This window comes from Cupressus sempervirens, chromosome 10 (assembly GCF_028749045.1).
Source record: "Cupressus sempervirens isolate cs-2001-9-10 chromosome 10, ASM2874904v1, whole genome shotgun sequence".
Classification (NCBI taxonomy): Eukaryota; Viridiplantae; Streptophyta; class Pinopsida; order Cupressales; family Cupressaceae; genus Cupressus; species Cupressus sempervirens.
The window spans coordinates 316,450,696-316,469,914 of record NC_143127.1 but is presented as its reverse complement, the minus strand read 5'-3'; the positions used below and the strand labels follow the sequence as shown (position 1 = coordinate 316,469,914).

Genomic DNA, 19,219 nt, shown 5'->3' with positions numbered 1-19,219 from the left:
GATCTTTAGGATAAGCATCTATTTCTTGATACTTCATTCCAATATGTTTCATAGTGGCACATAATTCTTAGTATGAGTGAGAAAGAACATTTTGTGGTGGTAATGAAAACTCACCTATCAATCTAAAACAATAAAAATATATAAGTGATTATTATAAAAAATCTTAATGGTACATGTTTTACCTTTATAGACTATAATAATGTATATGACAAGCATTATCATACATGACAATTAAATGTTGGATAAACCATTCATAACCTTCAAATTCACCAATAATGATACAATAGAGAGAAGAGTAAATTGGGAGGCTTCATAAAGGTTTTTGTTTTCCTTCTCAAGTACAGGTATATCATGGATTGTCTCAATCGCATCCTCATCATAATCATCATTATCATCATTAGCAGTAGCACCAACACAAGCACCAGTACCAAATGTGTCAAGGATAAATGCATTTGTACCATCATCTTCAAATGTGTTTTCTGGTACATGATCATTATCTTCCATGGGATCATGATCTTCTACTTCAATACTCACACCTCCATGTTCCTCTATATTCACACCCCCATATTCCTCTTAGTTTTTACTACACTAGGTAGATTGACGTATATAAAATTGATGATAATCACACCCCCCTTCAATGTGATAATCAAACCTCCTTCCATTGTTCATATATATATATATATATATATATATATATATATATATATATATATATATATATATATTGCAAAAAACATATAACAAATGATTTATCAAAGGATAATAATCAAACCCATCTTCAATGTGACCATTCTCCCTACAATGTCTCTTTGTTGGTTTGATTTTGATTCTTCTTGTCTTTAAGTCATTACAATTCTTGCATAGACAATAACATTTGTCATCAGCTTCTCTTTGAAAGTTAAACAATAATCTAGCAATTGTCTTCCTATTTTGATCAAATTCCCTTGTATTATCTGATATGATCCTTCTTCACAATAATAACTTGTCCTTGTACCCTTATTCAATTGGTTGTACTTGCTAGATCTATCATTAATAACCATTTCACTATACACATTTACATTATAGAGAAAACCTTGAAAAAAAATTGGACATGGTGTACTTAATGTTTATATCTACACATATGGTTTTGAAAGAAAAAAATTGGTCTACTTAATGTGTATATCTATAAAAAAGTATTGGACATGTTGTACTTAATGTTTATATATGTACATGATTTTGAAAGAAAAAATTTGACATGTACTTAATGTGTATATTTGCAACAAAAATGGACATGTATTTAATGTTTATATTTGCACATATGGTTTTGATAGAAAATGGTCACTCTATTTTCTCGTGGTGAGAACTCTTTATTTGTGACAAAAATGTCAAAAAAAAAATGATATGTTATGGTAGGTTTTATAAATGATATGGTACTTTATAAATTTAAATTTATTGGATAATGATTATATTACTGATGGCATTCACCTTTTCAATTACATCACACATTTCTGAGTATGCCTTCCCCTAAATCACAAACTTAAATGATTATCATACCATCATTAATTCACATTAGACTTTATTAATCATATTACTCATATTTCGAGAATCACTTCAAATCACATCTATAGAGTTTGACAACATTAGGCTTGTATCAAATTCTACTGTGAAGTTGTGCATTTAGATTGGTGAATAAGCCTTTACTTCAATTCTCTTGGAAGTATCTTATATGGAATGTCTTCTTTAGGCATCTTTCGACTCCTTCCAAAGGCCAAGCCTTTACTTCGGTTCTCTTATTTTTATCTTATATGGCTTGAGATTTTTTTGTTAAGGCTGATTTATACATTTTGTTAAGATTACCTCTAATAACCATCACAATTGCTTGATTTGTCTTTTTTTATTTGAAGTAGTTATGTTTCAAATCAAGATGGATGAAATGATTTTCTCTTTCTGATATCCATATTAAGAGCTTCTTAATCAAGTATGTATTCTTATATTAGTAGGGAAGAAATATAGTCAATGCAACTAGTAATATTATTTCAACATTTGATGCAATCAATCATAAATCACCATTAGGAATAAATTAACTCTCTAATAGATTTTCTCCATGGAATAAATCAACTTTCCATGACAAATTAGTAAAAAAGTTGTCAAACCTCCAAAACTAAGTTCATCTGGCTTGGAAGGCATTAATGGGGGATTGTATCTAACATTTGCTTTAGTCACGTCTAAAGATGTATATGAATCTAAACCACAGTATGTACTTAAACTACTAGTTTTTTTTGGGAGAATATATTTTCACTGGTCATGCCAATATTTTCATAAGCAAGCCCATTTTTTTATTAATATGGGCAAAATAGATGAGAAATCAGCATTGGAAAAGTTCTCTTTAGCATCATATTCACATAGTGAAGCTATAACCTCAAATGTAGGCTCTTGGAGGCCTTCTTGGTCATCAAATTCTTTCATACAACCAAGAACCTCAATTGAGTCCTATCTAACAAACTAGATTTTATAATTTTATTGATGGATTTTCACTCAAAATCAATTTTTTCTGCTTCATATGTTTCTCCTCCTTTATAAATTGTTTTTAAAATGTGAATAAGTTACATATTCATGTGTAGAGGCCTCATCCTTAACTAATTTTTTATTCTTAGTTGAAATAGATTTTTAACTCTTACTTGAACAAGAATTTCTAACTTTAGAATTCACTTCTCTAGCCAATAATGACTTTTTGTATCAACTAAGACTAGGAACACCTTATAACTTGGTTTTTGTCTGAGTTAGACCTATCTTCAAAAAAAATTGACATTCTTCTTCTTTGATAGTGTAACTCTCTTCCTTTGATCCAAACCTTCTTACCATAATTTTCATCAGTCTCTTTTCTATTTATAAACCAATCTTTTTTTAGATTGAGCTTCCTCATTGGTTTCACTACAAGGAAATCTCAAATCCCCGATCTATCTAATACCAACATCAAATCATGTTTCATTAATAATAAGAGAACTAAAGCATACTTGTAATCAGGATAGTCATAAAGGCATACATTTTCTACTATTGCTTTTCTTGAAGATTCAATATAATTTGCAATAGGTTAAGTTTCATATTCAATTAACCCTTATCCTTGATAGATCCTTGGATATGACTAAAAGGAAAAAAATTATAGAGAAAACTTTAGAATCTAAATGTAGTTGGGTGGAAAACAAGTTAGATTCCATAATATTGTTGATAGTAATGATGCATATACAATCATAAATAATAATAATAAACCACAAAATATGATTAATTATTCATAGATGGATTCTTATTGATAGAAATTTTTTTAATGTCAAAAAGAAATTGAAGCTAAGGCCCATTTTTTCCAGTTCAACAAGGATCCCAATAAGGTTATTGAAGAAAAAAAACTAAGAGTGCTTTATGTACCTCCACCTCAACTCCCTTCCACTATCCTTGAATAATTGGAAGAGGAACAATCACAAAAGGAATCTACAAGCTACATTACTTTTGATGTGTCCTCATTAAATCTTTTAAGTGTAAATAAATGTGCTTCTAGCATACCATCACATTGTTATTATTATGGTCTCAATTCTAGATGCCATTTTTTTAGTATGTTATTGAGACATTTTACTGGTTATTTTTTAATGATCTTATTCATTTCATTGAATTTTGAAATGATGTATTTAATTTAGGTTTTGATTATTGAGAAAATGGACCTTGATTTTTGTGTTTGACATGAATAGGTGTCAAAAGATCTTAATGAGTTGAAACAAAAGTTAGCTAAGGTGAGCTTCCATGTTGGCATGACTACATTCTTATTGATTTGACTTTATATCATTTGGATGGTAGTAATGCCTAACTTCAACTACTAGTTTAATTATTTCAACTCAATTTAAAAAATTTACACATGGATAAATTTTATGACTTTAGCTTGCAAGAATAGTAATAATGCACAACAAAAAGAACACAAATAAAAAAATAAAAGTACACAATATTTTATACTTTAGTACATGAACTACTAGTCGGTGTTTAATAAATTCTTTGAACTACTCTTGAATGCACACACACATAGAGATATATATATGGTAAGAGCACAAGGGTTAGTTTGTAAATTTATTATTTATGCTCTATCAATGTAGATAGTCCAAAACACAAGATCATATTATTATTCACATCATATACTATTCAATTCTTCTGTTGTTCTTGTATTCAATAGATTGACTTCATAGTGGGTGATCAACATCAATCTTCAAAGTTTTTGGTAATTGGAACTTGTAAGTAACATATACTCCAAGATCAAGAATACCAATTTCTTAATAGGAAACCAAGTTTTTAATGAATATATCTATGGTTATGAGAATATAGTATCTATTGAGAAGATAGCATGTGTTAAGTTGTTAACATGTTTAGAATCTTTTGCTAAATATTATGATGTTTGGAAGTGGAGTAGATTGTTTAGAAGTGAGGAGATGGGTTTATGTGAATCTCTAGTCATGAAACATGGGTCAATGAGTTTGACTTGAAAAAGATATAGTTGAATTTGGATAGGAAAATAACAATTTGAGTTTTTTTGAAATATATGTCCTACTTGTCAATTGAGGAGCTAAAATGAGCTCTTTAACAAATGTTTCATAAGGCACAACAATATTTGAAGGTTTTACAAATGAGTTAAAAAGAAAGTGGGCTTAACCTTGGAGGAAGCTTCATGGTTTAACATGCTTGAGTTGGAGTGTTATTGGGATGGGTGACCTCCCAAGAAGACACAATGTTCCACCTATGAGTATCAAGTAGATTGGGCACTAAGCATTTTATTCATTTTTATGAGATATGGGTTCTTGTGTTTTACTCTAAGATTACATGATTGAATCTTGATAGCAATATCACAACTTGACTTGTTGTGGAAGATATATCCTATTTATCAAGTGAATAGCACGTTAAAAACTAAATTTTTGAAGGTGGGGAATGAGTCAAATAGTACAATATGAAAATAAATTTCATGAGAATTTATTGATGTGAGCTAAGCCTAGGATACTCCAGCACATTATGGCTATTACACTTTATCTAGTGTACTAATTTCTTAACAATAAGCTATATATTTTGGTTGTAGAATTGTAGATGCATGATTCAAAGGTGTTAATGTATGATAAACATTGATAGATGGTGCTCCTATAAGTGATTATTTGCTACTTTCTAAAACATAGATCTTAATATATTTTTACATTATGTATATTTGAAAACAAAGAATACAACTTAAAACTTTATAGATCAGATCCTTTGAATTGAATCTTTGTTTTTTATTAAGAAAAAAAGGTTTAACAGAGATCTTGAAATCCAAAAGTTCTTACAAAAAAAAGGGTTGTAAATTAACAATATAAGCCCATCAACAAAACACCAGTCAACTGACTTTGTTGATATTGAATTAGTTAGATAGTTTATAATGAAAAATAATGTCTAGGGAATGTATGGACTTCAGATAAGCCTTGGATGTTGCAATAAATTATGGGCACATCCCACAAACATGCAAAGCAAGCTTCATTTTTGTAGTAGGGTGGAAATGCACTTCTATAATATTCTTACCCCTTGATGTTTTGTATAGAATATATGTTTGGAGCTCTTGTTAAGAAGGGAGTTGCATGTTTAGAAATTTATATTTTCTTGTAAAATTTCTATAGAGTTTCAATTAGTTATGTTGATGTTGGATATATTCTACCTAGACTGATGTTTTTAACAAGGTGGTCAAAATTCTTCTAAATTGGCAGCTATGTATTTCAAATCTTTGTAAGAATTTTTGTTGATTTTGATATAGCATCTCATATGATTGTACTAGTGGTGTACTTGACTGTTGGTCAACTTTGTTTTTTATTATGGATTCATATCACTTTAATCTTTTTGATAGTTTGACAAAATGCCTCTAAGATATTTCACCACTTGGACTACAGTGATAGTCATATAATGACAAAATAAGTTTGTTGAGAAGGCCTTTCAAGATAATGTAATTGGTGGCCATAGTCATGAATATTCACTAAAAAACAAATAAATAGGGATTTAACTCAATTGTAGTTGCAACTATCACAATAGACATGTATGCATAGGTAACCCATGAAATTTTATTTTACACCTTCTCACCAAGTGATGTCACTTCATGGAATGAATATGCTCTACAATGCAAATACTATATTTTATCAAAATTATTTATAAACTTTAAAGCCTATACAATTAGCATGATAATAGTTTGTCTCTCATAATATGCAAGGATTGCAGCACATGTGAAATGGATTCGTTGAGAAGGTTTATATTTCAAGATGAACTCACTTATAAATTTAGCATTAAAAAATATATTGGGAATTTTATATTTCAAATTGTGCATGACATAAATCTTAAAAGAATTGTGGATAATGGATCTTCTTGCAAACCCACAAATCAACTAGGATACTACAATTTTAATAGAAAATATTCATGATATTCATCAAGATTTAGATAAAAATTACAGACCATGGATGAACATTGCAACAAGAAAAGAAATGACTAGACTTGAAGAACATACTAAACAAATAGAGGGATTGGTTTATGTCCTTACCTAGCTTGACTTTTCCCTCACAATGTGGTCTCTACCACTTCGTGCATGGAGCTAGGATTTCGGGAAATTAGAATGAGCCATTCTTTTTCTTATTTTTTTTTTATAATCACGTATGTGTTGAAATAATGATGGCACTGTTGGTATTATGATGGTGTCAAGGAAACTTGCAAAAAAACAAAAAAAAAATTACACACAAGTGGTAGTGTCATCGCAAATTGGCATCAGAATTTGACCCCAAATGTTGTAGTGTTAGTTAGAAATGCCTCTCAAATAGGAGTCACTACAAGGATGAGAGTAGATATTGGTACACCTAAAAATCCAATGCGTAGGAAACTAATTAAAACTATAAGAGAACTAGAAAGTAAACGTAATATTATGGATGGAAAACAAGTGACCATCTAGGAGGCTTGTTCAGGGGGTAAAAGATGAAGATAATATCTTGGAATGTAAGAGGTCACAATAGTCCTCACAAGAATGATATTCTTAAAATTTTAGTTAGAGATCAATAATGATACATCATTTTGATTCAAGAAACCAAAATGCTCAAGGATAAAGTTGAGAAGAGGGAGGGTCTTGTGGTACTACTATTTCTAGAATCAAAACTTTATCAAAGATATGTTGTGATGTGGAGTCTAATCAAACTTAGAGGATTATCCGACGTAGTTTTCTCCTCATATTATTTCTATGGGGGTTTGGGATAGCACCCCAAGTGTTATCCTTGTTGTAGTACAAGGTGGGGTTAATGGACAATTCCACCAAAAGGGTTTTTGGGGGCAGCACCCTCGAAGCCAAAAATGACCTTATATTGGAAAAGACATTGGCTACTATTTTTCTATTATTTTAGCCCTAATTTTGCAAGTGGCAAAAAGCTTGGATAAAAAGGCTTAGGATTAGGGATTTTCATAATGTGTGATGTGAAAATTGGTTATTGCAGCGGTATTGAGTTGTAAGGGATTATGGATTATAATCAAGTTGTAATCACTAGATAATAATAATATTGGACTTGATGTTGGTGGACATACATTAGGGATTGGGTGAACCACATTAAATCTTGGTGTCTTGTGTTCTCTTATGCACAATCTAGTATTTTCTGATATTGTTTATATTGGCATGCAATTATTATTTCTATATGAGGTTAATCCTAACAAGTTAAACACATTTTCATTGATAATAATCTTGTTATTATTAATTTTCTTCACATTAAAAATAACTTTGAATGGGTCTTGTCCAATTTTCATGCTCCTCATTTGAAATTTAGTCATGCTATCTTCTGTAAAAAGCTAGAAATATCTAGAAATCTATTTCATGATGACTTTTGAATGGTTATGGGGGACTTTAACACTCCTCTTAAAGATTTAGAGAAATTTGGAGGCTCTATGTCTCTTCCTAAGAACAAAATTGATATTATGGACTTTATCAATAGAGAGGATTTATTGGATGTTGATCTGGAAGGTATTAAGTTCACTTGGTTTAATAGAAGGTCTAGTAGTGATCACATTCAAGTTAGACTAGACAAAGCTCTTCTTTCCCATGAATGGATGCAAAAAATTTCATTCTCTTTGTCTTCTTTTGCTAGAATTCATTCAGACAATTATCTTATTGTTTTTCGAGTGGATCCCTTTGTGGGTAACATTTCTAGACCTCCTTTTAGATTTGAAAATACATGGATAGACCACCCTAATCTTGAAAGAAGTATTATAATTTTGTGGTATGTAGGTTCAAGCATGTTCAAAGTAGCAAAGACACTCAGTAATGTCAAAGTAAAAGTTAAAATTTTGAATAAGGAGGTGTTTGGGAATTTTTTTATAGTAAAGATTCTATTCTAAATGATTTGAGATTCATCCAAGATCAAATTTAGGTGTTAGGGTACTCTAATTAACTGAAGGAGAATGAAAGTGTTAAGCTAATTGAACTTCATGACATAATCTCTAAATAAAAAGTGTTTTGGAGGCACAAGTCTAGAGCTCTTTGGCTTGATGCTAGGGATAAGAACACCAATTTCTTTCATATGATGATAGATAAATAAAAAGCTACCAACTAAATTAAATCTATTCAAACCCCTATTGGTAAGTTAGAAAAGGAAGAAGAAAACAAAGATGAAATGGTGGGGTATTTGTCCAATATTTTGTCTACTAACTTGAATTTGAACTTTTTTAATCAATATGAGCTCATCTTGACTATCCCTACTTTGATTAACCATGATTAGAATAAATCTTAAACTCCTATCACTAATTCTAAGGAAATTATGTATGGTGTCTCTCCCTTTGAAGGAGGAAAATCCACTAGTCCAGATGGTTTTTCTATATTCTTATTCTACTAATATTGGATGTGGTTAAGGAATTATTTGGTTCTCATTCTTTGCTAAAAGAAATCAATGCTACTTTTTTAGGATTGGTTACAGTATAAGAAGCTAGAAATTTAAAGATAGTTTTATCTAATTATATTGATGTTATAGGTCAACTTATAAATTGGGCAATATGTTAGAGGAAAGTAAAAGAAAAATAGCTAAGATTATTGGTTTCTCTATAGCTTTGCTTCCCTCATCCTACTTGGGTCTTCCCCTTTGGTTCAAACTACTAAATTCTTTTTGGAATTCTCTTAGTGATAGAATTAATAACAAATTAGTTGGATGGAAAGGTTTGATGCTTAGTCAAGCTGGCAAATAACTACTTCTTAAACCTAGTCTCCAAAGTATGCATGTTTGTATTATCTTAGTCTCTTTACTATTTTGGAAAAGTTTGAAGATATTATAGATAGTACTTAGAAGAAATTATTTTGGTCTAGAGTCAAAGAGAAAGGGAGACTAACTTTAGTGTCCTAGGGCAATATTCATATGTCTAAAGATAGAAGAGAATTATGGTTAAGGTCAATCATAATGGTTAAAAAAATCATTTTGGCCAAGCAATGCTAAAGAATATTTGAAGAGGTAAAAGAATTGAACAGAGTTATTAAAATAAAATACCACTTGCACTCTCATACTAAAAAATACTTGTTTTTCATTGACCAAATGCTTAGTGGTTCTCAAATTTGGAGTAGTATTCATAAAGATAATAATACTATTTGTCTAGCAAAGAAATGGATCCTGGGTGATGGAAGAAGAATCAACTATGGGAAGATAACTAGATAAAGGAAAAAGCTATAAAAATTTACCTAGATATGGAAGATCTAGCAAAACTTTGCAAAAGAACCTATGGATAAACCTAGCTAAAATTACTGGAGAAATAATAATTGGATCTCTTTAAAAGATATGGATATTAGATAAGATCTAATTGATGTGTCTTTGTAAATTTGGTTCATTAGGCCCCTTCAAGAAGACGCATTTGTTTTGTCTCTTAATTCTGGTGGTGGATTCTCTACATCTTCTATGTATTCTTTTTGGTTCAACAATGTTGAAATTCCTTTCTGCACACATTCTTGGAATAAAAACTTATGTCCTAAGATTAATGTATTTTTCTAGATCTTCTTGCAAAATAAAGTTCTAACCCTTGATAATATTTCTAAAAGAGGTTTTATGATTCCTTTACTCATTGTTGTCTTTCTTGTAAAGAAGTTTAATCCTCTAACCATATTCTCTTGTAATGTTCTTTCTCTTTTGATGTCTAGAAATATATTCTCCAAAGATTGAATATCAATTGGTTGTTTCCTAACTCAATGTAGAAATTCTTTGAATAATGGAAATATCCAGACTCTAATGAGGATTCTACTCTAGTTTGGAAAACTTTAGCCCCTCATGTTATTTGGAACATCTTGAAAGAAAGAAATGATACAATCTTCAGGGAAAAGAAGACTTTGACTAATATTATTGTTGATAAGATTTTCAAGAATACTAATGGAAATCTATAGGAAAATGGAAAAGTTTTTTTTGAATAATAATGGAGATGATTTGAACAACTATAATTTTTCTTGATTAAAAAATGTCTTGCAAGAGGGAAGAGAAAACTTATTCTGGATAGCTCCCCCTGCTAGTTGGATCAAGAAAAACTTTCATGCAGTGGAAAAATAGAATCTAGGTCTAGCTGGATGTGGGAGAATTCTTCTATAAATAATAGAGGTGGTTGTATTGTGGCTATAGTTATGACTCTAGTTATTCAAACTAGTCATGTGGTCGAGGCTATGGCAACTTTATAGCCAATTTCCTTAGCCAAAGAAAAAGGTTATAATAATATTTGATTAGTTTGGGATTCTCAAAATATTGTAAATAATATTAAAGGTACATATAAAGCATTGGTTACCATCAACCACATCATTAAAAAAATTAAGATGATTTCCATTACTTTTGATAATTTCAAAACTTTGCATGAATTTTGCGAAATAAATAAAGTAGTGAATCTAATTGCTAATCTTGATTCTTGACACTAAATGTAATCATAAATTTGAATGGAAAGATACTTTGGAGATGAATGACAAACTAAAAGATGTCATTAATTTTGATAAATGAATTCTTAAAGAAAAGGGTCTTTTGGTTAATGATTAAAATGACTTATGGTACCAAACCTCATCATTTCCCAAGCTTCTCTTATTCTGGGGTGTGGATTTCCATATCTTTGTTATTAATGTAACACATTTTCTAGGTTTCCATTTGGTTTATCAAGTTTCATAATTACCACCTTTATCAATGGATTTTTGCATTTCATGTTTCCTTGTGCAGTTATTTATTTATTTTCTACCTTCTCTTTCCCTATGTTGTCTTTGTGAAAATGGATGGAAGAGCTAACCATGCTGAACCTACTGAATGTGAATGGAAGAGTGATGAACTAGTATGGAATAAGCTCAAGAAAGTTGGGGTTGCACCATATTTGTAGAAATTGCATGGACCTAGCGCAATAATAATGAAATCCTTTGTTAAAATTTGGACTAACGAAATCATTATTGTTAGTGGAAGGAGAGTCGAGATTACAAAAGAATTAATCATTGAACTAACAAGTATACTTATTTTAGATATGAAGTTTTTCAAGGATGTCAAAACTTTGAAAGTTGCTATGATAAGATTTCCTAAAACTCAAAAGGAAAAGGAACTTCTACTCAAAACTATCTTGGACTTCTTTGAAATGTTTTTGATTAAGCTATTTTGGGTTGATATTTTGAAAATCATTATATGGATTACTTTACTCTTGATGGTAGAACTAAGATTCACAATTTTTATTTTATGTTCCTAAACCACTTTTTTTATAAAATTCTCATCATCTTCCCCTACTATCTCATATGCTCTTTGGGAAGAATTATTAAAAATAATATGAATAAATATACTAAGCATGTACTCCATGAAGGTCTGATTTTGTTCATTATTGAGCATTGTTGAAATAATAAGGTGGGTTCTTTTGTCGAACCCAAAAAAGAGAAGGTTAAGAGAAAAAGGGAGGATTCCTAGGAAGGAAGCTCTATAAAAGAGGAAATATCCTCATGGTAAAGGCAAGGAGGACTATTAAACATAAACAAGGTTGTTCAACAATGAAGACTATGCTATTGAAGAAGAAGAGGATGATTAATTAGAGAGTGACTCAAACAAGGAGAATACTAGTAGCTAGGAGAAGTCTGAAAAAAAGAATAAGAAAAGTGGTGGGGAAGCTTCAAAATTCAAATTTAACGTTGAAGATCTCATGACTAAGGATTCAAAGGATGAGAAAGAAACTACAGCAGTGAAAAATAATGACAACAAGAGTCGAAGTGTTTAAAAAGTTAAGGTGGCCCCTAAAAAAAAATATTTTTGGAGACTCTAAAGAGGAGAAGGACATTGACTTTCCTACAAGCATGAAAAACAAAGAGGACCAATAGAAGGATAGGGTTCCTACTAAGCATATGATCTAAGTGGGTGCGGCAGAAAAAGATTAAAAAAAGGTAGGGAGTGGAAAAGGTGAAAAACCTCATGATGAAGAGTTGAATATAGATAAATTGATCCCTAATGTTCAAGCAGATGAGTTTCTTGTTGAAACTAAGAAATTGGGTGTAATGAATGAGCCCGAGCCATTGAATCCCTGATTGGTGGATTATGCAATCTTTGAATCACCTAAGCAATATAGTTCTTGTCCTGCTCATGGTGATCCTATTGGCATCAATGATGTTGATAACTTGAAAGATCAATCCATCCAATTTGAATTTGAGGATCTAACAAATTAATTTATTGATAAATGGATAGTCAAAGAAATCTGTGTCCTACATAATAAGGTTTCTAAAACTAAAGAAAAACTAGATAAAGCTATTTTCCTTTCTATAGATAAAAAATCACTTGACAAGGCCAAAGTTAGTTGTGTCGTTGAGGATGAGAACTTTAAGGAGCTAGTTGAAAAGAAAGTTCATGATATCATGGAGGAAAAGATGTCAATATTCAATGACATAATAGAGAAGATTTCTAAGATATATTCTTCTCCATGTTCATGAGGGTCTTAAAACATCTTCAACTAATTTAGATATCATATATGCTATTCTTAGAGAAAAAGAAAAAATAGGTTGTGAAGGTGGATCTCGAGGAGGAGTTAGTTGTAAGTCAGAAAGAAGGCTCAAGGAAGAGAACAAGAAAAAACCTAAAAAATAAAGTTTCTTGAATCCAATAATCTATTGTTTCTTGATTTTTTGTTGCAACAAAAACTATAAATTATAAATGTCTTATAATTTTAGATTATAAGCCATTTATAATCTATTATTTAAGATTATAAGACATGTAATCTATTATTTCTTTAGTTTTTGTTGCTTCACTATCTATTTGCAAGAGAAGATGGTCAAAATTCTTGAATTCAATATTTCTTTATTCCTAGCTTCCTACATGGGACTCTCTTCTTCACTATGTTCCCATCTAACTCATACAATAATATTATTGAGAGTTTCCAAATGAAGTCAATCGGTCAAAATGAAATTTATTAAGCCACAAATAGTAAAATACAATTTTTTAAATCCTACCTTCACAATATTTTGTATTAAATTTATCATTCTTCAAGATGCCAAGTATGATTGTCATAAAATATAGAATATATATATATATAGAGAGAGAGAGAGAGAGAGAGACAGAGGGGGGGGGAGAGAGAGAGAGAGAGAGAGAGAGAGAGAGAGAGAGAGAGAGAGAGAGAGAGAGAGAGAGAGAGAGAGAGAGAGAGAGAGAGAGAGAGAGAGAGAGAGCTTGGTTAAAGAAAAACGTAAAATATTTTTGCCCTCCAAATATTAGACCATGACATATTTTCCGTGATCATTGGGATTTTATACATAGATAATAGAGAGGGATTGATACGAAAATAAATGTGTTGTCATCTTATTGTCACCACTGATATGAAAATGATGTTTTTGTTCTCAATCTTTTAATTGAAAATATTTATTTAGACGATGGCACATGCCACATGATATATAACACTATGTTTACTTCCATGCCTTTCTAATTGCTCTATTTTAAATTATTAAAATAGTGATTAAAATTATGGAACGAAACCAGTTTACCACCTAGAACAACCACCCATATTTAGATTTTATTACTGATGTCTACATATATTTGAGCACATAGATTTTGTCATAAACCCATATCTACATCAATAATATTTTTTTAAATATATATAAATTATAAAATATTTTTAAATAATATACATTAAAATAATTTTATTTTAACTTTAGGCAGATTTTTAAAAAGATGAAGAGCATATTAATAATTTGATTAAAGTAAAATATATTTTTGAATATATTTTTAGTGTTCAGATCAATTATGGTATTTTTTTCATGAACAAATTATATAAGAAAAAATGTTGATTCCTACTAATTTATTAAAATCAATGTATTTATTTAATAAATAAATGTCTTATAATATAACATAATTGAAGCGAAAAAAATTTTACATTATAAATAGCTAAATTGTAAACATAAATTTACAGATAATTTATTATTTATTGGAACCACAAAACTCTAGATGGAATGGATATATTGATGTACAAATTTAATTCTAATCATGATATATATTTATTTATTTATTTATTTATTTATTTATTTATTTATTTATTTTTTATAGGTAAACTAGGATTTTAATGGATTTAAAATATTGCACAAATATTTTTCTTTTACATATCAAACCTTTTAATATAGAGTATTGTTAAAAGAATAGAACGCAAAAACATAGTAGTCAACCAACACCAACTCAAAAGAAATAATAGATATTTTTAATGAACTTCCAAAACCATTTACAAGAAATAGAAGGAGAAACCAAAGAGATGGTAAGTAAGCTACTACTGAAGCCTTTAGACCGGCTCAAACTTAATTCATATCATGTTCCAATACATCATAATATATAGTTTTATTCATATCATAATGACATGAATAATTATTTATGGAATACATGATATATAATAATTTGAAGAAAGGGAACCCTTTTTTTTTTCTTATAGTAATTATATTTTGAGAAAAGATGGTACATTTTTACTTCACCTCCAGCTTGGAATAGCAAAAAGATTATCTTTCTTGTGTATGGTTATTCCAAAAGATTCATTCATATCTATATCACCCTCACTTATCAAATCAAAGTAGTGAAAGAGGTGTGTTAATACAACCTCAACTACCATGATGCCCATGGAAGAACCTATGCAACTTCTCCTTCCTGCACCAAAAGGAATCATCCTTAATTCTGGATCATTAATTATGTCAAAATTTCTACCCATAAACCTCTCAGGTTTGAATTCCAATGGATCTTTCCATACTCTTGGATCTCTTCCTATAGCCCAAGCATTAACAAGAAATCTTGTTCTTTCTGGTATAAAGTAGTCATGATCAGACCCTTTCACAATACAAGCTTCTCTACTTTCATGTGGAATGAGCAAGGGTGCTGGTGGATATAGTCTAAATGTCTCCTTCACAACACAGTGCAAGTATTCCATTCTTAAAATTTGAGAATGTGTTATTTTCTCATCTTGTTTTACTATAGAATTAATTTCTCCTTGTAGTTTTTTCATCACACTTGGATTTCTTATTACTTCACTTATTGCCCATTCAAGTGTAGTGGCTGATGTATCTATTGTAGCAATGAGCATTACCTACATGCACATGGGCAGATTAATTCAATTTAATTAGTATATATAAACAATAACATCTAATGCAATCACTAAATTAAATTATAATAAAAAAATTGTTAGTTACCATTCATATATAGATATCAACATTCTAAAAAGAAAATTAATATTAGAAATATATATATATATATATTAAGTTAGCAAAAAAATATGAGATGCTCTCATATCAATAATTATACTCTAATATAAAATTATACAAACCCCTCCATCCTTTAAAAAGAAAAACACATTTCAAAATGGATCTATCTAGTTGGTTATCTTATCGATTTTCCTCAAAGCTAATTCTTATAACTTTTGCATAAAGTGTGCAATGTTTTGCAAACTAATACTTCTATTGCATATAACAATTGTAAAAATATATAATAAATGTTGAATAGTATCATAATACTAATTTTTCAAAAAGCTTATAACTTGGATAATTTGGGAGCATCGCAAATTGAAGTTCTTGTATTTGAATCTATTTGAACATAGCCCTTAATAATAATTAGTTGTAGCAAATAATAATTAATCTAAACTTCAAACTATTAATTGTCAAAAGACAAGAATTAACATTTCAATTGGATTTAGCAATTCCTTGCTTAAAAAAATATTAAATATTTTTTAAGTATTAGATAGTCAAAAGAACGGGCGCTGACCTGCGAGTACAAAAAGGATCAACAGGAAGTTACCTTCAATTCTTAAATACTAAATGTTAAATACTATCAAAATATTAATTGTCCAAAATCTCTAAAACGACTATAATTTATGAGCATCTCATATAAAAGCTCTTAAATTTAAATCTATTGAACATAACCGATAATAATAATTAATTGTAATAAATAATAATTAATATAAATTTCAGCCCATTACCTTAAAAAAAAGGGAAAAAAATAACTCACAAAAATGTACACAAGTTATCTAACAACTATATACATTTTTAGAATATAGAAAATTCAGGCCTACGATTCATGAAAATTTTAAAGCCCTAACTTACAAAAATGATCGCCTTCTTGTCTTCCCGAGGAATTTCCGTGTCCAGAAGGATGTCAATCCAGTCTTTGTGCCGCTCCTCCTCTGCGCTGCGCTCCACATGCTCATCTATTATCTTCTCCAACGCTTCGTCCACTTGCCGGTGGACCTTCTTCATACGTCGCCTTATCCCCTGCAAGTCTGCCCACCCCAACCAAGGAATGAAATCGCCAATATTCACAGCTCCCATCAAATAAGTGACCTCCTCAATCACTTTATTTATGTTGCTGTCCCCAGTTTTAGTTCCCGTCAACATCCGCCATGTGAAGTCGGAGGTGTACCTCCCGACGCTCTCCTTCACATCCACGCTTACTCTCCCCCGCTCGCTCTTCTCCCACATCGATTTCACCATCGCCATCGCCTCTTCCTCCATCACTCCTCTGAACGACTCCATTCTCTTCCCACTCAGGATCTCCCCTACGCATATTCTTTTCATCTCTCGCAAATAATCACCGTATGGAGCATACAAGATGTCCCTCTGATTGTAAAACAAGTACTCGGCCGGCCCACCAGACGGCCTGTTTGCGAAACTCAAGTCGTATGTTTTCAGAAACTGTTTGGCCGCCTCAGAAGAAGAGGCAACCACAACATCAACAGAACCCAACTTCAGTGACATAATTGGGCCATGTTTCTCAGCCATCCGCTGCAGACTACGGTGAGGAAGAGCTCCCAACTGGTGGAGGTTTCCAATGATGGGCAACGGGAATGGCCCTGGCAAACATGATAATCTCCCATTGCTTTTCCTCCTCCATCCCACAACAAGGAAGAGAAACAGAACAAACAATGAAATTCCAATGCCTATTGTAGAAACGCTCATATTGAGATCCATTTAATATTAAGGGAACCCAGAGAGGCAGAGAATGCTACTTTGCTTTCCTGAGAAGGGAAGTGATTATATAGAACAACTGCTGCTACGTTTTTACTTCAATTATTAGAGCATCGCACGTTTGCGCCCATGTGATTGCTGTTTTTCAGACAGTGGAGATGCGCTGCTATGAGAGTGACATTTTCGTTTCGAATCTTTCGATTGGAGAGATGTCTTTAGATGATGGCTCCTGCTACTTTACTTTCTCCCATGCCTTTTAGTCGCTCCATTCAGTGATTAAAGCAGTGGACCCATTTCATAATAATCAGCTAGCTACTACTATATTTTATTTGCAACTACTACTATATTTTATTTGCAAACGTGAAACGGCAAGCCATCTTTTACACTGTTTATTGATCTCATTTTATCATAAAATAAATTTTGTTCAAGAGTGGAAACATCCAATTTCAAATGATACGCACCTACTAAAAAAATTATTTAAGAAAACATAAACATTTCTGTCATATTATTGTTTTCTAGTGATTTTTATCGTTTTCATCACAAGGAAACTAGACATTTTTTTTCATTTTTTTTTAATGAGAAGAATGGAAAGTTTCGTCCTGAAGATATTCTTAGATAAAATGAGCTAGTTACTACTATATTTTATTTGCAAACGTGAAACGGCAAGCCATCTTTTACACAGTTTATTGATCTCACTTTATCAGAAAATAAATTTTGTTTAAGAGTGGAAACATCCAATTTCAAATGATACGCACCTCCCAGCAAAAAGATCTTTTTTGCTTTGTTTTGTATGGATCAAGATGGTACTTCTAGTATGATTTTCCTTGTTTTTTATAAATATTTTTTAGGTATCGTGCATGTGGGTTTTTATTTTTATGAAACCTCTTTGGCTAAGAACCAAGGAAGGACTAAGAAGCATCCACGCTGCCAAATTTGCCCCGGGCATGATCCTGGCCTCATCCCTTATGATGTCTTCGAGCCTTGCACTTAGAAAGACTTGATCCCTAGTGGGCCCTTTGTGAGCCATTCAACTTCACCATGTAGGTCTCATAGCTGCATGGAGGTATTTTTGAACTGTTGGCATATGTAATTTATTCTTTTAAAAATGTAAAAATAAAACATTACATTAGAGGATTCTAGAGATACATGTTCGATTAGGGAATAGAATCATTTTATTGTTGATCTTACAAAGCGTTTTAGAAAAATAAATATTTCAGCACTATATTGGTCAAAATTAGGCATTTCTAGATATTTCTTTATGGATCTTAAGACCATTATTTAAGAGGAAAATGTAATGATTTTTTACTTCTAACATTGATCAAATCCATCCACCCTTATCAAATTGGTATTAAAGCATGCAATATCATAGGTGTGATTGTTGAAAAGCCAAGTTAGACAAATGGTGAAAAGTGTTTGTAGCTGAAAAAGTTAGATTCAAGAAATGAATTTTTCTAGCAGCTGCATTTGTCTATATCAATTGTAGATTTGTAAAGACCAAGGAAGCTATAGCTATTTGGATCAGAGATCATAAATCAACTATTGGAGTAAGTTAAAGGAGTGAAAGGGGTTGATCAAATCCAATCATCATAGGAGTTTTCATAACAGATCAAAGAAAAGATATCTAGAAATTGATTCACGAAGGTTTTAAGAAGCTGGAAGATTTTTATTTTTTTAAATAAGAAGTAAAAGTAATTGATTGTTGTAGACAAGAGGAGATTGATTTCTTTTGAAGGTTGTAGTGTTGAAGAGTTGCAAAGACTTGATTCTAATGAAATTGGTAGCTCTTAGGAGAAGAGATGTTGGCAA

The 19,219-nt window shown here is 30.9% G+C and overlaps 1 protein-coding gene across 1 annotated transcript; it reads right to left on the bottom strand.

The window, feature by feature from the left end:
* Positions 1-14,937: 14,937 nt before the first annotated feature.
* On the bottom strand, positions 14,938-17,431 carry LOC149533889 (cytochrome P450 750A1-like). The gene is made up of 2 exons (XM_089805395.1): positions 16,553-17,431; positions 14,938-15,543 (listed from the first exon to the last, which is right to left on the bottom strand). Exons 1-2 carry the CDS (start codon positions 17,414-17,416, stop codon positions 14,938-14,940), a joined length of 1,470 nt encoding a protein of 489 aa, XP_089661521.1. The 5' UTR covers positions 17,417-17,431.
* Positions 17,432-19,219: the final 1,788 nt, after the last annotated feature.

Coding starts and splice junctions, on each gene's coding strand:
- LOC149533889 (XM_089805395.1), bottom strand. CDS start 17,416: ATGGATCTCAATATGAGCGTTTCTACAATAGGCATTGGAATTTCATTG. Junction 15,544..16,552: donor ACAAGAAGGCGATCATTTTT/GTAAGTTAGGGC, acceptor ATGTGCATGTAG/GTAATGCTCATTGCTACAAT.